Source organism: Pichia kudriavzevii, chromosome 5 (genome assembly GCF_003054445.1).
Source record: "Pichia kudriavzevii chromosome 5, complete sequence".
In the NCBI taxonomy this organism is placed as follows: Eukaryota; Fungi; Ascomycota; class Pichiomycetes; order Pichiales; family Pichiaceae; genus Pichia; species Pichia kudriavzevii.
The window spans coordinates 841731-865584 of NC_042510.1; the positions used below are offsets into that span (position 1 = coordinate 841731).

The following is a 23854-nucleotide window of genomic DNA, read 5'->3' on the forward strand; positions in this document are numbered from 1 at the left end:
AAATAAGCTTGTTAATGCAAACGTTTTACCTCTCAATTCACTGTTCCTCAAACTATTGCATCTAGCAGATGAGTATTGCACCACATCGGAACAGTATATCCAAGAGGTCCTCCTTTATAATTGGAGGTCATAATCGATTTGGAAACCATCCCAATGATCGAACAGTGGAACTTGGACATGGACAGAATGAAATGCGAACAACAATATCCCGATTAGAGTATTTAAACAACAAATTCAATATCGACCCTTCGTTTGACATTGAAGTTTCCGGGGAGGAAGAAGGACAAGAAGCTGGTCTTGAACACGAAGGTCAGGCGCTAAAGTGGAACTCAGAGTTCATGAAGATCGATATTCAGCAAAAGGAGACTGCCTTTGCTGAATACAGCTGTAAAATCCTTGACTCGCTAGAATTGTTAAAACCGCTTTTCAAATATATAAGGTCTTTGGAGATGAACTTGGATTCATTATCGAATGAGATGGAGGCGTTGAAGGCAAGACTTACAAATTTGAACGAAGAGATCAAAAAAAATGCCAAGGTGGATCAAACTTTAACGCCGGTATTGATGGATATACTGATTTCTCCACAGACGGTGCAAATAATATGCAGTGCTACTATAGATGAGAACTGGGTGAATCAATTGACTGTTTTAAGTGAGAAAAAAGAAATACTACAAGCATATAAAGACTCAGATAAAGTCAACCAGGACAACATTACTCATTTGTCCCAGATCATAGAAAATCTTGAAAAGAAATGTGTTGAACGAATTAAAAAGTTTTTGATTGATCACATTAAAGCATTCAGAGGAATTGATTCATCATCTGTGAAAATCCAAAAAAAACTGTTGTCAGTTAAAGAAATAATGGTTTTCCTGAAGGACAGAAATCCAAAACTGGCAAAGGAATTTGAAAACGCATATATCTATACTATCCGCTGGTACTACTACTTCAACTTTGTCAAATACATCAGCTCTTTAGAGAACTTGACGTTGCAAGAAAATGAGTTTGACACAGACTCCGCTTTTAAACATACCACACGTCCATTACCCTCTTCTTCCACTAGCACATTTCGGAGTTTATTATTGGACAATAGCGATTCCATTAACGAATATCTAATTAATTTACCACGCCGCCTTGAACAACTGGAAGATGAAAGTAATAAGTATTCGATTTTAGCTCAGATTGCAGAATCTGCTAATAGTAACCTAAAATTTTTTATGGAACAAATTTTTCAGTTTCTAAACCAAACAATACTTGACAATTTTACCATTGAGTTTAATTTTATTATGGGCTTCTTTGACATAACCGATAATGAAGAACTAAGTTCAACAATGAAGCAGATGTTTTCACCAATATTCAAATTGGGCACCAATTTTACCAAGTATCTTCTACAATATTGTAAAAGCGATTATTTTGGGATCCTACATACTATTAGAAGAATCCAAAAGATGGAGTATGAGATTCAGATGAGGTGTCTGCCAGAATTGTTTCAAACATACTTGAATTCTCAATTGATGGTATTATGGCCGGCTTTCCAGAATAATATTGACATCTTATGCGATAATATAACTGCAACATTGATGTCAACGTCAGTTATTAAGCAAATAATGAACAACAAAGCAAACCTGTTGATTCCATTAAAGGCAACCCAGTCGTTTAGTATGGTTTTGAGCAATATGGTAAAACTTGTCCAGAACTTGGTGTTTGAACTAGAAACCAGTGAGCCCTTAAATGGATCCATTGAACGACTTAGTAGCACATATGAGAAAGGTATGATACAATTAGCCAGTAACTTAGACCCTAACAAGAGAAAATTGTTTCTCTACGTGAACTTCCAGCTTATGTATAATGTTCTCGACAGTGATAGTAGCATCAAAGAAAAAATGCCTGATCTTACCGATCATTACAAACGGCTGGTGGAAGCATACAGTTGACAACCAGAAATGATGAAAAAAACTGGTACATTTTAGAAAGTTCTGGAAAAGCTTACGTAAAAGTTCTTTTTTTTTTATATAAGGAGAGGGTCTTTTTGTCCCTCAACTATGTACAGAACAACCTTGGTACCACAGTGTATAGATGAATCTTTAACAAACGCACTCTTAACATACGTTTCACGTTACCTTTTTGCATAAAAGAGATGGGAATTTTCGATCCAAGTAGAAACGACCAAGACAAGAACAAGGATGTTCAAATCAACTCTGTAAGTTTGTTTGACGACAAGTTGGGCTTGGACGCAATCGGAGATTGGCATAATCAAATACAAAGAACACTTTCAAAGACAAACGATATTACGTTAGATGCTTTGGGTACCCTAAAGGGGTTGACCAATGGTGTGGGCTCCATTCTTGGCGCCTTTGACGACACAATCACTGGAAGTCTCCTTACTCCTAGAATTAGCCACAAGCCTAATGAAATTGTCACAAAGGGTATTCCGCCACCTGAAGTATATGATGAGTGTAAGAAGGCAGAGGGTCTTGGAGTTTGGGACCAGTATGGATTATGGCATTGTTTATTTCCTAGAAGTTCTATTCCCTACGATTATCACACAGGTAGAAGAAGCGATGATATCATCATCGACGATTCCAGCTTAGTTTCACGTGAAGATATCGAAAACGATGTTGATCACAAGTATGGCACTTTTTTCAAGAACATGGAAGACATGTTGGGTTGGCAATCCAGCATGAAGCGTGCCATCCAAGAACAAAAACGTAGACAGTGGGCCGATTGGGAAAAGAAAGAAAAATCCAAGTGGGGATTTTTGACAGGTTTCACAAACGGTGATGATTCAAGTGAGGACGATGAAGGGAAGACTGTGGTTGGTAGAGAATCTGAAACTAGAGTTGTTACGCTGCCAAATGGCGATTTAGAAAGAACTACGGTAATGCGTAGACGGTATTCTGATGGTACTTCCAAGGTGAGAGAATTTTCCGAAATTATTGGCCCTGATGGTGAAGTTAAAAAGTGATATTATTTTTTATAGCAATAGCAGACACTTCTTGAAGCATTAAAATTAAAAGGTTTAAATACTGCGTATAAATGTGTGTAATGATTGGAATGAACTTGACGAGATCAAATATTGATATCTTAATTGGAGGGCTAGCTATTTGTTTGTCAGCCAAACGCCTCAACCTGAGAGTATGTAACTGTTAAAATGTCTTTGCTTGAAGACATACCATCCAATACAGCCAGTTTAGTATCCATTGGTGGTACAAATGCGTTACCAACATAACACCATAGTGGCTGATTGTCAGGTAAATTCAATTTTCGTAAGATGTGTAAATGTACGGCTGCAAATTCAGCAGTATCTGGAAACTCCTCCACACTTGGATGGATCTGTGCAATTGCTCCTATTGCCTTCAGGCGTATTAGCATTTGCAGACTAAGAAAGAAATTTAGAAATTGGCTTTAGAATTTCTCGTTTCGTGTTGGCAACAAGTCTTGTTTGCAAGTTCATCATCAAATTTTTTGTAAATTTGCCATTTCCATGCCACTGAGGATGTAATGATCAACTTCTATAGTTTTCTTTTTTTGTTTCCCACCACAAACAAAAACATTTCTAAGAATCAGTAGCTATGTCCGATATCAAAAAGCAAGATGCTGCAGACCTTATGGCCTCGCTAAATTTAGCAGAGTCCAAGGCTAAAGAGGAGAAGACTGTTCCAAAAGTTGATGAAGCGACGGATGTCAAGAAGGTGGAAACTAATGAGAACTCGACCAAGGAGGTCAAGGATGCAGATCCAAAGGAACCTTTACCAGAGGGGAACCTGGTTAAATCCACCTATGAAGTCAAGGTGAAATTGGCGGATCTTCAAGCAGATCCAAACTCTCCACTCTATAGTGTCAAATCGTTTGAAGAGCTTGGTTTGAAGCCAGAACTACTTAAAGGTTTATATGCCATGAAGTTTTCTAAACCTTCCAAGATTCAAGAAAAGGCATTACCATTGCTATTATCCAATCCTGCCAGAAACATGATTGGACAATCGCAGTCGGGTACTGGTAAAACAGCAGCTTTTGCATTGACAATGTTATCGAGAGTTGATGAAGGCAATCCAAACGTTCAAGCTATTTGTTTGTCACCAGCTAGAGAATTAGCAAGACAAACATTAGATGTCGTTCAAGAAATGGGTAAATTCACAAACATCAAAACACAGCTATTAGTTCCAGGGTCTCTAGAGAGAGATTCAAAGATTGACGGACACATTCTTGTGGCAACACCGGGTTTCTTATTGGATATGATTAGAAAGAAAAGAGTTTCTGTTGGAAGTGTTAAAGTATTTGTTTTGGATGAAGCAGATAACATGTTAGATCAGCAAGGTTTAGGTGACCAGTGTTCAAGAATCAAGAAATTTTTGCCAAAGACCACACAATTAGTGTTGTTTTCTGCAACTTTCCCAGATGAAGTCAGAAGATATGCTGAGAAGTTTGTTCCAAATGCTAACTCTTTGGAGTTGAAACATGAGGAACTAAACGTTGATGCTATTACCCAATTGTACATGGACTGTGCGGATGAAAATGAAAAGTTCAAGAATTTATGTGAGTTTTACGGTTTGATGACAATTGCATCCTCTATCATTTTTGTCCAACGTAAAGATACAGCTGATAAACTATACATGAGAATGAAACAAGAAGGCCATGCAGTCTCTGTTCTACATGGATCGCTAGAGTCGTCAGAAAGAGATAGATTAATTGATGATTTTAGAGAGGGCCGTTCAAAAGTTTTAATCACCACCAATGTTCTTGCCAGAGGTATTGATATACCCTCCGTTACGATGGTTGTCAATTACGACATGCCATTTGATAAGAATGATAGGCCTGATCCATCTACCTATTTGCACAGAATTGGTAGAACCGGTAGATTCGGTAGAAGAGGTGTTTCTATCTCATTTATCGACAGCAAGAAATCGTATGAGTGCCTCCAATCGATTTCCAAATATTTTGGTGGTATTGAAATGAAGAAATTGCCAAACGACGATTGGGATGAAATTGAGGAAATAGTCAAGAAGGCCTTCAAATAGGGATAACCTTTTTGACAATGTGATATGTACACTGCTTTGAAGTCGAATCAAGAAGAACCTGTCTGTGTATATGTATATGTTAATTTGTGTAGAGAATTTTAGAAAAGGAATATACAATAAAATTGAAAAAAAAAATAAGCATACCAAGCTTGTCTCGAGTTACTTGTTCTGGAAATGCTTGACAACACCTGCAACGACACCTGCAATAATGGCAGCCAATATTATACATAAGACGAGAATGATCCATTTACATTTTCTATTTCTCTTTGACAGGTTGACTGCCTTCACGACATTAGCGTCACCTTTTTCCAGCTCTTGCTGGGCAGAGTTAACTTGGTAGTTGGCGGAATTGAGGATTTCGTCTTGTTCTAGTACGATATCCTGTAAATCGTTGAACATTTGGTTCAAGGAAGCAGCCATTTCTTGAATCTTCACTAGTTCGTCATGTCTATACTTGACGTTCTCATAGACTTGTCTTGCTTCTGCTGTTTTGTTTTGCATTTCCAACGAAGTGGCAAACACATCGTCGGGACCATTCTGGAGAACAAACTGTTGGGCCTCATTGTACGAGGCTTGAGGATTGATTATTTGATATTGTTCAACGGCTTGATGGGTGACTGCCTCTCTGAAATGGTCTTCCTCCATGATCATATCTTTCAATCCGCTTCTGAATAGCCTGTTCAAATTGTTCAATTGGTTGACCATATCTGGATCCGACCTATCAACCTGTAGTTTCAAGTCTTCAATCGACTGTTTAATATCTAATTGGGATGACTTCATTGACATTGTCAAGCTATCAATGGATTGCAAAATCTGCTGTTTCTCGGACTCGGACACCGAGGTCATCTGTTGGTGCTGGAGGTGTCTGAGTCTTTCGGTATTGGACTTGTAAGTTTCGATTTCTCTCTTGATTCGTTGACATTCAGACATAAAGGACGCATTGTTCCCCGAACCAACGGGAACATAGGGATCGGAAAATGGGTTTTCCGGGACTTCAAACGGGTTTTCCGAGTTCATCGTGAGATCTGAGGTACACTGTGGAGATCGGAATCTATAGAGAGAACAGTATTGTAAAGGATAAACGAAAGTACTGTTGGAGGCGGAAGAAAAAAATGGGAGGAAGGGGAAAAAGTACAATAGATGGAGGCTTGAGGTAACGCTAGAAATAGAAACTGTAATTTAATAAAGAAATTTGAACAATTCCAAGATGAGAAGAAAAAGTGAAATATTATTTCAGAGAGAAAAAAAAATAAAAATGGGAGGAATTGAAGCACTAATTGTCTCCATGTTTAATGCTCTAAGCATAAGCCAGAGAGGACATGAGCAAGGTACAGAATAGGGAAACCGCTGAGGAAGATAACCGTGGAGGACGGAAGCAGCAGACGCTTGCTGACGAGATTGGAGAAGCGTATGGGGGGCATTCGTTCACTATTTGGGATAGTTTGAGGGTTTATTTGTCGTCATTCCGAGACCAAAGAAAGGAGTATGAGAGGAAACTCCTTAACCATCTCCCCCTTTTCCAAGGAGAGGGGCAGCATGTGTATGGCAGGGAAGTGGAGGTGTTGGATGTTGAAGTCAGCGGGTCGTATATTCACGAGGTGTGTATTAGAAATACGGAAGTTTCATGCGATGGAGACAAGTTGGACATTGTATTAGTTCACGGCTACGGGGCAGCGTTGGGTTTCTTCTATAAGAACATCGAGGCGCTCAGCAGTATAGGAGGGTCTTCGCTTCATTTGGTAGACATGCTTGGGTTTGGTTGTTCAGGGCGTCCTGCCTTCCCCATTGAGGACTGCCGCAACGACATGGACAGGGTGTTGAGGGCCGAATCGTTCTTTGTAGACTCCTTTGAGGAGTGGAGACGCAAGAGAGGGGTGACCAAATGTGTCGTTATAGCGCATTCGCTTGGCGGGTACCTCATGTCTGCGTATTACTTGAAGTTTGGACGTGAAGTGGTAGAGAAGCTGATTTTAGTGTCCCCTGTTGGTGTTGAGGACAGTGAGGCGTCGCTGTTTCGCAAGTACAAATGTGGCTACGGTGGAGAAGACAGTGACGACAGTGATGATTGTGACCCCTTTGAGTATAATGTCGATAAGGATTACCGGATAGCGAAGGAACAAGGAGTTGATTTGAGCAAGGAGCTCACCGACCACCTACACGAACAAGAATGGGGTTTCGAAGATTATGATGATGAAGATGACGGAGACGGTGAGGATAAGATTGAAGATGATGACGGGGTATCTCTAATGTCGGTGATTACACACGATGGGGACGCTGTAGATGACACGGAAATGCGACGGACACGGGTGGAGCAGGTTATGAGGCAGCTCAAGACCCGGGTAGTCCCTGGCAAGATCTTGACAAGGTTCTGGGAGAGGCATTATACTCCCATGGACATTGTTCGTCTCTTTGGGCCGTTGAGCGGTTCGGTGGTGGCCATTTGGGTGTACAACCGGTTCCAGAGGGTGCACAGTGAACCGGAGCTGTTTGACCTGTGCAACTACACCACGTCTTTGTTCCTCAGCAGAGGGGCCGGGGAGTATGCACTTGGAAGTCTCTTGGCGCCAGGGTCCTTGGCACGGCTTCCACTCTGTGAACGGCTACCGTCACAGATACGGGTGCCTGTGCTACTCCTCTATGGTGAGGAGGACTGGATGGACAAGATGGCCGGGTACAAATTGGCACAGGACATTAACACGTATGGTGGGCAAGCCAAATATAGGGTTGTACGTAATGGGGGGCACCATCTCTATGTGGACAATCCGGACGAGTTTGCCAAGCAGGTTGTGCAGTTCATCAGAGAAAGAGGGAGTCTAGAGTGACAATAACGGTAGGAATAATGATAGCAATAGCAATAGCAATAACGGTAGGAATAATGATAGCAATAGCAACAACACTTGTATTCCCAATTATGGACCTCACTACACCCACTTACAACACTGCGACTCGTGGCGCCGCAACACGCTGCGGCGTTGTGTTTGAGAATTGTTCCTTCTCTGTTGTGCATGCGAATTAAAGAATGGAAAAATTCAATACGGGACAGGGCGGCTTCTTCCCCCCGCCCCCCTTTAATTGTGAGAACCGAGTGGGCAATGCACATCATGCATTGTTTCGATTAATTTACAGATGAAGGAAGACACCAACCTGTTGAAAGTGCTACACTGCCGTACCCCCTCCCCTTCGTCTACTCAAAAACATCACAGACAGTACAATGCAACGGATACTTGGTACCAAGGCCTTTGGATGGCAGGACGACATGCTCTTCTGTCCGCTCGTGCTGGACGCTTTGAACGTCTTGGAGCCGGGCTCGGCGCCTTTGTTGTCTGCATCGTCAGGGACAACAACGGCCACAGCAACGGCCACGGCTACTAGTACAACCACCACTTCTGCAGTAGCTGCTACGAGGGATGGATGCTTGAGTGCAAACACTACTGTTGCCGCCAGTGTGGCCAGGTCGGCAGTCCACACGCCCAGACCAAAGAAGGTCTTGGACATTGTCAACCCACATACAGGACTCCGTGTCTCGTCTCCGAAACCGCTGTAACGGCACCAACACTATATTGTTAGGTCCATGGTTGCAGTGGCAGTGGCACGGACACGGACACGGACACGACCACAGCAGCACTTTGGTTACTCCGACTCTACTCTTATACTTACTTCATATACATATATACCCCTCAGTATAGTCCAATAAGAGATACAAACAGTACACTACATTTTCTATCTTGTTGTAGTGCTGTTGCTGTTGTTGTTGTTGTTGTAGTGCTCTTCTTGTAGTGCTGTTCCATACAATGTAATTTTGCCTCGCCACTGCATCATTTTTTCCTGTCGCATCTACCAGGACACTCTATTGGCAAAAGAGACATTGACGCCGTGGTAAGTACACGCCAAGGAAACCAGCCCCTGTAGATATACAGATACACCAGTTACCAGTGTCCACTGTTGCCCAATAGCTTAGTTTGCACCATTGACAGGCGCCGACACTGGGAAGAGCAGTTTGTGCAGCGACACCGATGGACTACCACGACTTCTCTGACGATAACAACCCGTTTGTCGGGTCTAACCATTTCTACTCAAACGGATTTGTCGATATGGATATGGAGAGCGACGCCATGGCGCACGATGGCCTTCATCCGGAGAGCTCCGATAACGACGATATTGTTGAGTCTGATAACGAGGACAATGACAGGCGGTGTGGCCGAGACAATCATAAGAATGACGATAACGGGGGAGATAAAGACACCAGAGACAACAAACAAGAGGGTAACGAAGAAAACAACGACTTTGACGACGATGAGGCCGACTATAGTGTCATGGATACCACTTACGACTCGATCCCGTACTCTGTCTCCGAACAGCCAACTTTCTACGTCCCCACCATGACCAAGTGTGACACCAATGCTCAATTCCAAATCTCAACGTTTGAAATACTCAAGGATTACAAGGGTACAAGGACAATCTATTACAAGATTGAAAACTCGGCCGCTAACACTCATATACTAAGGAGGTACAATGATTTCAGATCTCTCCGTTCGTACTTATCTAAATTCTACCCATACCTATTCATTCCTCCCATTCCAGAAAAACATTCCTTGTCGAGGTTCTTAAAGAACCCATTCAACTATAAGAGCGATATGTCCATCATTGAATTGAGAATCAGGTTGTTGAACTATTTCTTGATGAAAATCAATAACCATCCAACCCTCTCAACATCTCCAATTGTTGTCAAGTTTTTAGACCCTCTAATCAATAACTGGAACTCATGTTTGAACTCTCCCCCCTTCACTAATCTAAGCTCAAACTCGTTTCTTTTGGTGTCAACTAGAAATCCCACAAAACCCTCTCCTTACTTCTCCTACTTACCCATACCGCCTCTGACTTTATTGAAAACATTCTCAACCCGTTTGAATTCTCAGGTGTTTCAAAAATTGGAGAATCAATTGAAGATATTCTTGAAAATAATAGTGAATTTGGAAACTAAAATGAAAAACTTAATCAAGACTTTAAATGCTTTGAGGGTAAATTTGGTTGAATTTGGTGCTGTTTTGAACATTTTCAGCATAATGGAAAACCAAAATTATAATATCGAAAAATTTGGCAACAAAATTGACTTGAATTTCTTGAATATCGAAATTTTATCAACGAACCTTTCGATCAAGATTAAAGAACCATTGATAATAATGAAAAACTCGGTAATATACTTGCTACAGATGTTGCATTTCAGAAAATTGAAAGAATTGCAATTTGTTTATTTTCAAAATATAATTCAGAAGAAACAGTCACGCCTGAAATCCTTGGTAAATTCCATCAATACACAACCTATACTACCAGCCTTGGATCCGAATTCATCAGAGCCCATCTCTTCGCCGTCCTTAAATTTGGCAATCGAGAATATGAAGTTGAAGAACAAATCACATCAGATAACCGTTGAAAACTTGTCTAATGAATCCAAACAACAAATCCTCTCGGAGATCAAAACCTTGAATAACGAATTAAACTCAAACCTTGTACCTTGCTTCAAGTTTTTACTTGATGATGTCCAATTCTTAAGCGTCCAAGTCGAAAAAAATACAAAGCATGAGCTGAAACATTTACTACAAATGATGTCAACGTTGCAACAAAATTGGAAATCGAATGTTTGGGGTGAGTATTTCGCAAGTTGTCTAGATGTTTGGAAAAAGTAGTTTTGTGTATATAATCTAGAACTGAGATTATAAGTAATAACTCTATACCTTTTATGAACCATACTTATAATAGACGAAGGATTACATTAGTGAGCAGCTATGGAATAGAGAAAACCAAATCGCCTATAAACAAATGCTTAAAAAAAAGTAAACCGACCAGAGTGAGGGTTGAACTCACGATCTTGCGATTAACAGTCGCACGCCTTAACCAACTTGGCCATCCAGTCTTTATTAGTACCGGAAAATTTCAAGAGATTGATTTTGCAAACATGTGGGGCCTTGAATACTCTTCAAACAGTTGTTGTCTACAGCTTTGAATGAAAATTACAATTTCAACTTCCTAAAAATCAAAAAAAATAACAACAGTAAATCGTCTGTTTTCTTACCCCTTTGAAAAATTTCCACATTATCACTTTATTAAGGAAAAAAAAGTGGCTTTACATAAAGTTTTTAACTTTTAGAAATAAACATCCCACTCAAGACCTTTCCAAAGTATTGAATCTAATTTTTTAAACAATAATCTTTTATTGAAGGATTGCCTTCTACAATAAAACAGCATCCAATAAATTTAATTATCTAGGCAAGACTATATTGATAAAACATTTGCTAGCAAAGGCGTACTGCTTCAGCCCTCCCCAATTGGGATGTGGATCAAATGGTGGTTTACTGTGAACTCAATTATCTTGTAGTTAGGTAATTATTTGAACCCGAATTTTGTTTGGTTCTAATAAAGCTTGTCACGCAAATGCTTCGAGAACATAATCTTGCGGAATTTATCATAGTATGCCCCTTCATAGTAGGCCTTATATATGAACCTATACGGTAGATTAATTATTCATACCATTTAGCAAATTACTGTGGTTATCACCCTACTAAGACTATAAAACCTACATATTAGTTCCCCAGAGTGTTTTTACCGTACCAATGTGAAACCTTCTCTCTATAATAGTATTCAGGTAACTATATATATATATATAAAGAAGGGTTGCAATGCTTAGATTTATCAATGAATAAATAACTTCAAAATAATCCACTACGAAAAGTATCTTTTCAATGTGTTTCGAAGGTGCCGGTAATTTAATGTTTCATCCGAAAAAGAGTATTTTTCAGCTTTATTGGAAAAACATAAAACATAAATGCTTCAATCTCTTTGAAATGAAACGATTATCAGCTTGTTAAACTAGTGGTACGACTCCTGGGGTTGCTTTGCTCTTATCGCTTGTCCAGTATTTATACAGTGGTTGGCTTTTTCGTTAGGCAGATAGCCGCCTTGGTTTCCTAAAAAGGAAGGTCGTGTCGAAATAGAGAAGCATCATTTTTTATTTAAGCAACCTCGCCTGGAACAGGTACCACTAAAATTATTGGATTCAAAGAGTGGCACATCCTTGGAACCCAATGACATTCATTGATCGTGGTGTAAGTGACGTTGTTGTTATTGGCGCTGGAATTGCCGGTGTGAAAACAGCAATTGAGTTAACTAAAAGTGGAATTTCCAATGTTATTTTAGAAGCTAGAGACCGATGCGGCGGCCGTCTATATACTGAGAAACTCAAGAGTGGAGTAGATGCTGATTTAGGCGCATCTTGGTTTCACGATTGCCTAGATAATCCAATGTTGAAGAAATATTTTGAAAGCGGTAAGATTAAATTCAATTTTGATGATGGCAGATTTTCATATTTCAACGAGAATGGATTGATTGATGACAATGAAAAACTGAAGCCGATTGCCAATGAAATCAAACTTTATCTTGCTTCACTCTATGACAAATTGACTCCAAATGAAGACATCTCTGTGAAAGAGGCTGTCTATAGGTATATCAAGGAGAAGCGTTATTTGTTAACCGACTACCAGGTGAAATATATTCCTCAATTGATCAGATATTTTGAAATGTGGATCGGCTCTTCTTGGGAAATACTAAGTGGGAGAAGTATTTCTGCAGATGCCCACAAAGGTCGAGATGCCATGGTTCTCAATGGTTATCAGACAGTTTTCAATTGCGAATTGCAAGAATTGAAAGATGCAAAAGGAAAGGACAACATTTCGGCTTTTATAAAATTAAAAAGGATTGTTTATAAGATCAGCTGGAATGAGAAATCTCAATTAATTGAAGTCTATTCTAAATATGCAAATATCACCGAAGTCTATAAGTCTAAATACATTGTTGTTACTGTTCCATTAAGTGTTTTAAAGTTGAGCAGCGGTGAAGAAGGTTCTATTGAATGGGTGCCCCCATTACCAGCTTCTTTCACGAATTCAATCAGTAACGTTTCATTTTCCAACTTAGGTAAGGTTTTCTTTGAGTTTCCAAAGTGCTTCTGGAATCTAGAAGACGATCGTTTACTTTCAATGGCTAAAGTTGAAGAAGAATACTACGAAGCATGCCGATATGACAAGGAAGATTTATGCACATACAAATTTCTCAAATGTAGACAAGACGTTCCAATCAGAGAAAATGAAGTTCCCAATGGTTTAGATTATACAGTGCTGTTTATGAATTTAGCAAAACCAACACAAAAACCCATCATACTTGCACTAACATCTTCGCCGTTGACACAATATATCGAACAAGCGTCTTCCAATATCATATTTGAGGTTTTCAAGCCAGTATTTGCTAGAATTGCAGGTTTACCAGAGTCTTCAATTCCTCAACCAATAGAAGTGAAAACTTCCAAGTGGTCGAATGATCCCTTTGCAAGGGGTAGTTACACAGGTGTAACAATTGGGGATAGTTATGAGCCATTTCTTGAAGAGGTTTTAAATCCTAATAAGATATTTGATGGGAGAGGAAGAGTAAGATTTGCTGGTGAAGGAACAATTGATGACGGTAATGGATGTGCACATGCTGCTTGGAATACTGGATTAAGAGAAGCTGAAATTATTAAGAGAATGATAAATAGAGCTAAATTATAGTTCGGTTGGAACCCGTACTATTTTTATTTTGATGTTTATGTAGCTATAAATAAAGTAAACGAAGAGGTTGTTTATTGGAAATATTGATCCTTACATCAGTAAGGATTGAAGCCGCCTCTTGCACCTCTGGGTGCTCCTCTGCCTCTGAAACCACCTCTGCCTCTAGGTCCACCTCTTCCTCTTCCTCTGCCACCAAAACCACCTCTTCCTCTTCCTCTGCCAACAAAGCCACCTCTACCTCTTCCCCTAGAGCCAAAACCTGGAAGGTTAGTTCTTTTCGGAGTCACCTTGATAGGACGACCCTTGAACAATGTCTGGTCATTTTCTAGCGCTTTGGGAATAGATTCTGCGCTTTCAAATTCAATGAATCCATAACCCAATGGCGTGCCTGTCAATCTGTTTGTCAGGATGGTAATTCTATTGATTGTTCCACATTCCGAGAATAGCTGTTGTAGCTCCTCTGGAGTGGCTGAATAGTCAACATTGCTGACATAAATAGATCTACCATCAATTTCTTTTCTCTCTTGTATGCTTTGAAATTTAGCGTCTTCTTCAACACCATCCATAGGTGCATCCCCATTATCAGTAATTTCCATTGCATCGTCCATTTGCATTATTTGTTGCTGCATTTGATTCAGTCTTTCTGATTCTTCCTCCATTCTGGAAATATGCTCCTTCATCTGCTCAATTTGGTCTGTTTCTTGGTTTGTTTGGAATTGTCCCCGAGAACCAGAGTTTTCAATACCTTGCTGCTGTTGAGGTTGGTCTTGTTGGGGTTGTTCCTGAAATTGGGATCCCTCAACCGCTTCGTTGTAGATACCCTGAGACTCTGTTTGATTCTGCTCCATTATAACCCTCTCTCAGATTACCCTTCTGAACCCCTTAAAGTTTAAAAGTATTGGTGGATAGGATTAGATAGCGTCTACTCATTATCAGAAAATAAACATGGCGTTTTTTTTTTTTCGTGATACACTATGAGGATGGTCCGGAAGTAAAAATTATAGTTTTATTGTTCTTTCCGGGACCAGTAGACACCTTTTCTCTGTTCTGATAATATCCAAAAAGAAACATAGGATAGTTGTTTTATGTAAGCAGGAATGTTACATAAAAACATTAGAACCTGTGGTTTGGCATTTTTATTGCTTGGTCATTCTTTTGGACTAGGCTTCCACATCCCATTACAAGACGGTTTGGCGCAAGACAATGATGAAGAGGTACCCACAATATCAATAATAGACATATTATCCTCAAATGAATCATACACCAGTTTGATTTTGACACTACAAAGAAGTGATTTAGTTGACTATGTCAATGAATTAACGAACGTGACATTTTTAGCACCTGTGAATTCAGCATTTGACAGGCATGACATTCCTAGAGGCTCTAAGATGTCCAAAAATCAGTTGAATAAATTTATAATCAACTCAACTATTTTCAGAGAAGATATTAATGGTATTTGTATTTTAGATACACTAGGAAAAGGATCTCCGTATATTGAAAATTTGAACATACCCATCTTATTAGAGCATAGATTTGTAGACGGTGAAGATCACGAAACATATATGGTTGAGAATGCAAATGTTATAGGTGATGACGTCTATATGCCAGCATTTGATAATATTTTATTGTCGGTAGACGACTTAATGATTGATGATAAAGAATCGGTATGCCGTTATTTTTTGAATTCATTGAATCGTAATACGGGTGATGAAAGGTTCAAGACCTTTAGTAGTCTGATAGTGAGTGAAAATACATGTAGATCAGAGATGCTGTCAAATATGACATTTTTGGTGCCATCGGACAAGTCACTAAGCTTTAATCACGTTGAAATAAAGTATTTGAATAATGTCAGAGGGTTACATGATAAGAATCTGTTTCTTTCCAATTTCCTTGTAGATGGTATTATTGGCGGTAATCTGAACAATGCTCCCGTGGTCACTCATAATTGGAATAATAACGAAGTTAAAATCACGTCCTCTTATCTGGGGGATGAGATTATCATAAATGATAAATACCATGCCACCACTTCAAATTTCCTTTTGGCTGACGGAATCATACACTATTTTGATTCTTTTGAATTTGATCAAAGCTTTGAAAGTTATCCCCGTTTTACATCAAGAAAATATTTGATTGGATTGGACTATGACGAATTTGTAGATGAACTTGATTTTCGTAAACTATCACATTTGATCGACGATGCGTCATTAAACCAAACAATATTTGTTTCCATTGACTACAAAATAATGGGAGCTCTTCAAAACCAAATGTATTATCATTTTGTCGAAGGAAATAATATTGACAGCTTACAACCTGGTGAAAGTAGATTGTTAACTTCTAAGTTTTGCCTCACAGAAGAATTTTGTCAAAAAATTAAGATTCAAAGAATCACAGATACAGGCTCATTAGTTCTGAATTCAAATGTTAATATAGTGAACACAAAGCCGTACAAGGTTGGAAATACATCCATTTATATTCTTGAAGATGATATCTCTCTTCCTGCGAAATTACAAATTGCTATTGCATCGGAGCTTACTAAACACGGTAAGTCGATCTCATATTTCAAGGAATTTAGTCTGCTCAAAGAGTTATCTAGAGGTGATAGTTTTCATACCATTTTCTTCCCAGCATCTAAACTCTGGGAAGATTTGGATGTTACTTTAGAGTATATGGAAAACAACCCTTCATTACTCCAAGAAATACTTGAAGGTCTAGTAATTGAAGGGTTAATCTATGATAATTTTGAAGGAACACAATTGCTTCAAACTTATGGAGGCGATGTTGTTAACATTACCACAATTAATAAGGGCCTATTGCAAATCAACAACTCGACCTTAATTAAAACGTCTTTTGACAACGAAATATTGTATTCAAATGGCGTTATTCATCCTGTCTATGATGAACTTCCTTTACCTAAAACCTTGGATATTAGCGTGTTTGATTTATTGCAAGATCAAAGTGGCGATATCTTTGAGAAGATTTTAGAAAAGACAAACTTAACGGGGTATCTTGCTCTTCCCGATTATTCCATTCTGTTGCCACCTGACAAATCCTTACTACAAGAAAACATCACCGAGATGGTTGGGGATTACGATTATTTGGATAAGTTTGTGAAGCTGCACATATTACCGCCCGGAGCCATGGATATGATTCTCAATTGTCACTCCAACCAACCATTAGATAGTAATTCTACCACAATGATTCCAACAATTCTCGAAGGTCACCATTTAACATGCAGACAACTCTCTTCTGGTGGCATAATGTTAAGCATAACTGAAGGTGCGAATAATGAAGTTAGAATACTAAGGAAAGGCTTAACTATAAATGTGTCAGAACTGAAATCAGGTATTCTCATTCTTGATAGACCGTTGAGCCCAAGATGGCTAAACAAAAATCCCGGTAAATTGTATTTACATCTTCCATTCCTGGCAGTTATTGTAGGTATTTTAATTGGAGTGGTCTGTGTGATTTTTGGATTTGGATGTTGTTTGCTTATAACTTTAGGTAGTAACTCAATGAGAACAGCTGATGAAGAAGAATCAGAGAATGTTGCGGCAAACAGCTCTCATATTGCTAATGTGAATGAAAGATTACCACTGTTAAGTGAAAATGTGGGTGGAAATAATATCAATGAGCATGATAACAACGGTATCGGACAAGGCAGTTCATTGAAGAAGGTTACAGGTAAACCACAGAAAAACTACAGCTCATTTGAATCAAGATATTCGGCAAATGCATCGACTTCACCGATTGAAGTGATACAAGAGTGATTAACAATTATGGCACCATAAAGGAAATGAATAGTTAATCATCTCAACTTTTATGCCTTTTATATCCATTATTTTATATTGGAACATAGCTGCTTTCTAAAATATCCAAACCAAAAAATAACCATGTTTCCTAAAAATCTATATATACATGTCTGCAAGGAAAAAGACAAACTAGAAACTAAGTTTAGAGAATAATTGTAAAAGAAATATGTATGCGAGGGATATTTCGATGCTTCGTTAATATGATTATTGATGTTCGTAACCGTACTTAAACATATCCAGCAGAGCCTTATAATGTCCTAATACGCCACCAATCACAAAGAGGTGCCATAAGTTATGAGAATTACCGATCCAGTCGATCCACCATAGTGAAGTGATTCCATGATTACAAGTCTTGACAGGCTGTTTATGCAAGTATTCCAAGAATTTCCCCTCTCTGTCCAACTGCATGATTGTTTCATCCGAAATTTCAAAGTTATCAACTTCAACATCGGTCCTGCAACATTCGGGAAAGAAAGAGCCATAGAATACAACACCTGAAAGGTACCAAACAAATGAAAATAGCAAAGGAAAGAACAAATTCAAGCAATACTGGATAGAATGAAAAAAGCAAGAACATGAAAATGCAACAACACCCAAGAACGACAATGAGATGAAGAACAAGATTCTCAATATTCTTGATTCTGGCCGATCAAAATAAGGGTGCCAAGCCATTATGATTCCAACTATACCAGCTATCGATGAGAATCCCATAAATAGCAGTTTCAATTTTAAGTGGCCCTTTAAGGAGATATGTTCAGTTGAAATAATTGAGGAAGATATCAATATAACAATACCACTATAATCGAAACATGCAAACTTGGACCGCGTTGTCACGAATCCAATATTAGCATAAGAATGCCAGAAAACTGAAAACATCATACAAATAATCGAGGATGAAATGAAGAGATACATGACCGCCTTATCACTCAAACTTGCTGCATAAGTTTGGAAATGCTCAGATTGGGGGAAGTGGACCAAACCGAGGTAGACCATGTAAGCAGAACCTAACAAATGAGTCCAGATATTTACGGTTTCATTGTGCCAATGTAACCACGATGTCATTGCTGAGAAGTGACTAGTGGCAAACCTGTACCCATAAATTATGTACTTGTTTTCTCTCCATTGGAATGGAAGCTCATAAAAAGTCAAATGTCTTTTCTTCGAGGTTGTCAACGCAACGTCATAGTTATAGAGTGTCTCCTTTAATGCAATCAAACGTTCACTTGGATGTGTATTCAACGGTGGTAAATTATGGTGTTTCTCGAAATCCGTTAAACGGGCGTTCAAGACTTGAATGGCATAGAACAGCTGTTGTTTATATTCCTGGAAAGTTTGGGTGCTGTTTGCCAGGGTACTATGAGCTTTCTCATCAAGGGAATGTTTCTTGTCCTCACCCTTTGGCTGTTTCTCTTGTTCATAATAATCGTCTATTATTTTCGTCAACGGATGCAAGCTATGCTGCTGGTTCTTTTGAAGGTAGCCTTTAATGGATTTCAAGGTACTGACCAAGTTGGAATACGAAGGCGTGTACGATAGTATTGTGCTGGCAGTATTTTCAACATCCACGGCCGACTGTTCAAGATACTTCTCCATGTTCGATAGCTTCAATTCAAATTTGCCCAGTAGCTTGTCTATCTTGGTCAAAACCAACTTTTCCATCATTTCTAGTCTTTCGACATCGGGATTTGACTTGATTATAACATCATCTGGTTTGATTTCGTGTGTACTCTCAGTAGAAGCGTTATTATCCCTCGAAATAGGAGTTGACTTCTCATTTCTGTTCTTTAGAACACCGCTGTCCATTGTCAGATACTTCTCAAAGTATATGAGTCGAAGACCAGTCTTCCCTTGTGATCTTTCTTGAGGCAGATACGAGATTCTCCAAGGAAACAAGAAAACAGCTCAACACAAGTACCTTCCAATATGAAATTTCTCAAATCGGCTAATCTCTTCTCTGCTCCTTAGAAAAAAAAAAAAAAAAAAACAAAAACGAGCCGATTTTTATTCCTTTTTTTCTCGCAGCTGAAATTACCGTTTTTTTTTTTTTTAAGCCTAAATTTTCACCCTGGTGGAGAAAAAAAAAAAAAGAGAAAACATAGCAACTTTTGTAAAGGAAATGCATTTTGTAATTATAAAACTGTGTAAAAGTGGCATGTATGTTACGTATAGTATACTTTGCCTATCATCTATAAATGTCTCTATGTGGGGGATGGTGGTTTTTTTTCATCTCTTATCATTAATTTTTTTCTAGTTTTTTTTTTTTTGTTTTTTGATTTTTGATTTCATGTATGAAACTGAGTTTATTACTTCTACCCTTTTCGTTTTCAGAATCCAGCCCATTCGATACTGAAACATACCATATCAGAGTCTGTAAACGGCACTTCACCATGTATGATGGTATCGGTGATGTTGATTTTGGAATTTTGAGCGGGATCGACATTGCGATCTCCTCCAACCACCCAGACTTTACGTACTCCTGTCGCTAGCCGGCCCCTATTGGACATTCTGAATAGGCCAATGTCGTCATTGTAGTAATGTTTGGTATCCACAATTTGATGTGCGTGGTATCGCAGTGGATCTCCAGGATACGATACAAAGGTGCCACCAAACCTCATGCCGGGGAGAAGGTAGTAACCCAAGTTGTCTTTGAGGTACTTGTAAATTTGATAGTTCCGCCATATTTGATTCACATCTTCAACTTCGTTGTCGATCATTTTCTGTAGCAAACAAGCAGATTTGTCCTTGATATGCACCTCCATAAACTTGAGGTCATCGTTTGGCGTCTCCATAAAGACAATATTGTTGCGTTTACTCTTGTCATGCATTTCCCTATCTTTCCTCTTCCTCTCTGCCAGCTCATCCCTCTTTCGTTGATCATCATTAAGGACTTGCTGCAGATCAGGCATACTTGCACTGCTTGCCAACATCGCATTGTCTAAAGGCTTCATGGCCCGGTGGTCTTTCTTGATGATGTTCAACTTCTTCATTTGTTCCTCAATCTCCTTTTGTTTCTCCTCTCTCCATTTGTCCAACTTAACCTGCAAGTGTGAACTCAGTTTCTCCTGTAGCGTCGCATCGCCCAACCATTGACCAACAAACACATTCTCAATCGTATCTTCAGAGTCAATCAATACGCAGTGCTTGTTCTCCAGTAACCACATCACCTCGTAGATAGTAAGCCTCCAGGGGAACCCCAATAACGCATTCTGTTGCGGCGCCAAGGGCAAAGTGCCTGCCAACTGCCCAGTGATCCCATGCCTGATGGTCAACTCCTTCATGTGCCGACTATTGAAAATCAGTACGTGTTCTCCATGGACAAATAGTGGAATCATATCAACTAATACACCATTTCCCTCAGCTTTCTCATGCTCACTCTTGTCAACCACCCTTCCATCGTCCTCCTCTAGGGTGGAGGCACCAGTTTCCTCCGACGTGGATCGTGACTCGTCCATTGGCTGGCCGTCAAATGAATATGAATTCTGAAATGTGGCTAGTGGTGACGAATTCCTCGGTAAATGCTGGAATCTTGTTAACTGTGCTTGCCTGAAATGCTTCATCGACGAAACTGGAACAGGTATTTGCATCTCATCAATCTCGGTCGACAGCTTGATGTTTGTGGCCGTCATGGTGTCTCTATTGCCTGGATTTATACGTTTCTTGTACTACTCCTCTCCTTACCCTACAAACACGGACTTAGCCTTTTGGCTTTTTTTTTCCCTCACTTTCCACAGGCCTTTTTTTTTTTCGAGTTTTTTCCTTCTCCTTCTTTTCTTCTCTGCATTTCTTTCCCTTTGCTTCTCATTTGGAACTTCATCTCCGTTTTGTCGAGCCAACTACCCGTTTTCCACCTCTCAAAAGCCCAATTTCTTTTTTTGCTTCTTTTTCCCTCTTAAAGTGCCTCTATTATCAAGTTCTTTTGTTTTTTTTTTCAATTTACTAATATACATATATTTAACATTTTATACAACTCAATTACATCATTATGATCATGGTATACTATTACAAGGAACATGGAGGCGTACTCTAGAGATTTTTTTTTTCCTGTGTTTGTCCTATCCAAAATTTGTTCTATTATCTTCTCCCTTATTCTTCTTCAGAACTCTCATCGTCACTGTCATCGTCACTACTGCTACTATCGTCGTTATTGGCTCCATTGATCCCACCATTGTTACCATTGCTTTCAAACTGGGCTAGCTTCTGCTTTAAAAGTTCAATCTTTTCCTCCTCTGAATTCTCACTGCTCTTCTTTTGTTGCTTCTTACCATTTTTACCACCAACGAGATATCTGTACAGTCTTAGTAGTGTAGCATTGTCTAAGATATCCATATCGAGCTCAATCTCATCGTCATCTTGGAGATCCGGTACACCCTCTCGGATGATAGTAATGACATTCTTCAACATCTTTTCATTAACATGTTGCATAGCTTCCGATATTTCCTTCTTCATCTCATAGGTCACGTGCTTCGGATAGAATGAGGAATTACTGGAACCAATATTAGCATCATCTACTTCATCATTTTCCATATTAACATCCTTCTTCTTTGAAAATGATTTATTTGCACCCTTTGAATTGGTTGAATACTTTCTACCCTTTTTACCACGTTTTTGTTGGCGCTTCTTTAACCAATCCTTCTTTAGTTGGTCATACTTCTCTTGACGCATTCTCTTTAAATCTTGTGTCATTCTATCGATATTTGCCAATAGGAATTCTATTGTTGGATCCGTAATAGAATTGATATCAATATTGAACTCTTCATTGTCATCAAATTCTTCTTCACTCTCATCATCAGAACCAGAGGGGGAAACAGGGGTTTGAGGCCTCTTGGCCCATTTCTCATTGAATACAGCCTCTAAACGATGTCCCATCATATTGACAGGTGTGCCTTCAGGATTAAAAGTATAACAATTGGTAAACATTAATCTTATATCTTTTTCGAAATCATTTGCAGTCTCATATTCACCATTAGTTAATTTGTTTTGAATGGTAGATAAATCCATTGGATTTTTAATTATATCAAAATAATTAGGACAATCCATAGCAACAGGATCAACGGGATCTAAAAAGGGCCAAACTATACCTTCATGCTTCTTTGAATGGAAATCCTTCAAGATTTGTTGACAGTATCTCAATTCAGGTTGATACTTCTTCTTTCTTGGTCGAATATCATATGGCATATCTTTAGGTTTAGGAGGATGGATTTCCCTCTTTGGTCTTCCACTATCCAAAACAGATGTATGATCCCTTCTAATTTTCGGTACACTATTATCATTGTTGGCCTTACGAGTCATTGATTTACCACCTGTTTTAGGTCTATTTGGTTGATCCTTTGATGGCATATTTAGCATATGTTTCTCAAAACTGGCTTGGATGTTTCTAACCATTTGTGAAATGATTGCATCCTTACCATTGAATTTGAAACAATTGTTCACCATTAAATTGAAATCGTCAATCATTTGTTGAGGAGTCTCGTATGCATTAACGGTGATTTTCTTTTCAATTGTTGACAAGTCCATCGGTCTCGGAATATAATTATAATAGAAAGGAATGTTTAGTTTTACAATATCCACCGGTAGGAGGAAAGGTCCTGCATCTTTCAGTCTCCGTATTGCCTTTATGGAATTAAGGGCATACTTCTTCTGGTGGGGAGGCATCGGATTCGCAGGCAAGTTATCCATGTCGGGCTCTTGAGGAGGCTTGGGCGCAGGAACCATTGGTGTGCCATCGGGATTAAGCGGCGGACCACTGGTAGTGTTTGACTCTTGCGTCTTTGGCTCTTGCGTCTCCGACTCCTTTTGTCCCTGCTTGTCCTGCTGATCCTTTCGGTCAACTTGCGCCACCTGTGTAGCCTGCTGCGGTTGATCCTCCTCAATCTTTTGTTTCTTGAGCAGACCTTGCTCTCTGTCCTCTTCGGTGAGAGTATGTTTCTCAGAGGCAACTTGCATCCTGTCTTGTCTGTAGATTTCTAAAAAGGTGTCTTTCCAGATATAGCTGAGCCTCAAGAGAATAGTAACCTATTAGAAAAAAAAAAAAAAATGCAACTTGCGACGCGGCCAGCGAAATTTCGTTTGGGGGAAGCTCGCCTTATATATACGCGCGGGAATTTAAAGTTAAATATTGGCCTATGCTGAGCATTCAAACCGTATACGTGGCGCGTAAGTCCGTCACTTTGTTATTTACTTTGCACTGCTAGACAGTTTCGCGTTTTTTTTTTTTCTTTTTTTTTTTTTTGGGTTTTCTCAACGAAGCCTCCACATAATTAAAAAAAAAAGAAAAAAAGAAAAAGTCTATACCAGTGCCTTAGAAAGAAAAAGGGATAGCACTTGGAGTGGTGTACGGGTGTAGTGAGAGGGGATGAGGGAAAGAAAGAAAGAATTAACTAGTCAAAAAAAATCCTCCTTTTGCCATTCTTTACTTATTCAAACTTCTCGCCGCGTCACG

The 23854-nt window shown here is 39.2% G+C and overlaps 14 protein-coding genes and 1 non-coding gene across 15 annotated transcripts; 8 read left to right on the top strand and 7 right to left on the bottom strand.

The window, feature by feature from the left end:
* Positions 1 to 68: 68 nt before the first annotated feature.
* Positions 69 to 1931, top strand: C5L36_0E03990 (uncharacterized protein; the record flags this gene model as incomplete). Its single annotated transcript, XM_029467959.1, has 1 exon — positions 69 to 1931. The coding sequence occupies one exon, from the start codon at positions 69 to 71 to the stop codon at positions 1929 to 1931; it is 1863 nt and encodes a 620-aa protein (XP_029323819.1).
* Positions 1932 to 2134: 203 nt separating this feature from the next.
* Positions 2135 to 2962, top strand: C5L36_0E04000 (uncharacterized protein; the record flags this gene model as incomplete). The annotated part of the gene is made up of 1 exon (XM_029467960.1): positions 2135 to 2962. The coding sequence occupies one exon, from the start codon at positions 2135 to 2137 to the stop codon at positions 2960 to 2962; it is 828 nt and encodes a 275-aa protein (XP_029323820.1).
* Positions 2963 to 3108: 146 nt separating this feature from the next.
* C5L36_0E04010 (uncharacterized protein) lies at positions 3109 to 3369 on the bottom strand (the record flags this gene model as incomplete). Its single annotated transcript, XM_029467961.1, has 1 exon — positions 3109 to 3369. The coding sequence occupies one exon, from the start codon at positions 3367 to 3369 to the stop codon at positions 3109 to 3111; it is 261 nt and encodes an 86-aa protein (XP_029323821.1).
* A 200-nt stretch (positions 3370 to 3569) lies between these two features.
* Positions 3570 to 5012, top strand: C5L36_0E04020 (uncharacterized protein; the record flags this gene model as incomplete). Its single annotated transcript, XM_029467962.1, has 1 exon — positions 3570 to 5012. The coding sequence occupies one exon, from the start codon at positions 3570 to 3572 to the stop codon at positions 5010 to 5012; it is 1443 nt and encodes a 480-aa protein (XP_029323822.1).
* A 159-nt stretch (positions 5013 to 5171) lies between these two features.
* C5L36_0E04030 (uncharacterized protein) lies at positions 5172 to 6029 on the bottom strand (the record flags this gene model as incomplete). Its single annotated transcript, XM_029467963.1, has 1 exon — positions 5172 to 6029. The coding sequence occupies one exon, from the start codon at positions 6027 to 6029 to the stop codon at positions 5172 to 5174; it is 858 nt and encodes a 285-aa protein (XP_029323823.1).
* A 302-nt stretch (positions 6030 to 6331) lies between these two features.
* Positions 6332 to 7834, top strand: C5L36_0E04040 (uncharacterized protein; the record flags this gene model as incomplete). Its single annotated transcript, XM_029467964.1, has 1 exon — positions 6332 to 7834. The coding sequence occupies one exon, from the start codon at positions 6332 to 6334 to the stop codon at positions 7832 to 7834; it is 1503 nt and encodes a 500-aa protein (XP_029323824.1).
* A 389-nt stretch (positions 7835 to 8223) lies between these two features.
* C5L36_0E04045 (uncharacterized protein) lies at positions 8224 to 8556 on the top strand (the record flags this gene model as incomplete). Its single annotated transcript, XM_029467965.1, has 1 exon — positions 8224 to 8556. The coding sequence occupies one exon, from the start codon at positions 8224 to 8226 to the stop codon at positions 8554 to 8556; it is 333 nt and encodes a 110-aa protein (XP_029323825.1).
* A 469-nt stretch (positions 8557 to 9025) lies between these two features.
* C5L36_0E04050 (uncharacterized protein) lies at positions 9026 to 10696 on the top strand (the record flags this gene model as incomplete). Its single annotated transcript, XM_029467966.1, has 1 exon — positions 9026 to 10696. The coding sequence occupies one exon, from the start codon at positions 9026 to 9028 to the stop codon at positions 10694 to 10696; it is 1671 nt and encodes a 556-aa protein (XP_029323826.1).
* Positions 10697 to 10849: 153 nt separating this feature from the next.
* C5L36_0Etrna6N lies at positions 10850 to 10923 on the bottom strand. The gene has a single exon. It is a non-coding gene; the product is annotated as a tRNA-Asn (tRNA).
* Positions 10924 to 12091: 1168 nt separating this feature from the next.
* Positions 12092 to 13606, top strand: C5L36_0E04060 (uncharacterized protein; the record flags this gene model as incomplete). Its single annotated transcript, XM_029467967.1, has 1 exon — positions 12092 to 13606. One exon carries the CDS (start codon positions 12092 to 12094, stop codon positions 13604 to 13606), a length of 1515 nt encoding a protein of 504 aa, XP_029323827.1.
* Positions 13607 to 13701: 95 nt separating this feature from the next.
* On the bottom strand, positions 13702 to 14454 carry C5L36_0E04070 (uncharacterized protein; the record flags this gene model as incomplete). The annotated part of the gene is made up of 1 exon (XM_029467968.1): positions 13702 to 14454. The coding sequence occupies one exon, from the start codon at positions 14452 to 14454 to the stop codon at positions 13702 to 13704; it is 753 nt and encodes a 250-aa protein (XP_029323828.1).
* A 249-nt stretch (positions 14455 to 14703) lies between these two features.
* On the top strand, positions 14704 to 17373 carry C5L36_0E04080 (uncharacterized protein; the record flags this gene model as incomplete). Its single annotated transcript, XM_029467969.1, has 1 exon — positions 14704 to 17373. One exon carries the CDS (start codon positions 14704 to 14706, stop codon positions 17371 to 17373), a length of 2670 nt encoding a protein of 889 aa, XP_029323829.1.
* Positions 17374 to 17619: 246 nt separating this feature from the next.
* On the bottom strand, positions 17620 to 19218 carry C5L36_0E04090 (uncharacterized protein; the record flags this gene model as incomplete). Its single annotated transcript, XM_029467970.1, has 1 exon — positions 17620 to 19218. The coding sequence occupies one exon, from the start codon at positions 19216 to 19218 to the stop codon at positions 17620 to 17622; it is 1599 nt and encodes a 532-aa protein (XP_029323830.1).
* A 521-nt stretch (positions 19219 to 19739) lies between these two features.
* C5L36_0E04100 (uncharacterized protein) lies at positions 19740 to 21041 on the bottom strand (the record flags this gene model as incomplete). The annotated part of the gene is made up of 1 exon (XM_029467971.1): positions 19740 to 21041. One exon carries the CDS (start codon positions 21039 to 21041, stop codon positions 19740 to 19742), a length of 1302 nt encoding a protein of 433 aa, XP_029323831.1.
* Positions 21042 to 21498: 457 nt separating this feature from the next.
* C5L36_0E04110 (uncharacterized protein) lies at positions 21499 to 23358 on the bottom strand (the record flags this gene model as incomplete). The annotated part of the gene is made up of 1 exon (XM_029467972.1): positions 21499 to 23358. One exon carries the CDS (start codon positions 23356 to 23358, stop codon positions 21499 to 21501), a length of 1860 nt encoding a protein of 619 aa, XP_029323832.1.
* Positions 23359 to 23854: the final 496 nt, after the last annotated feature.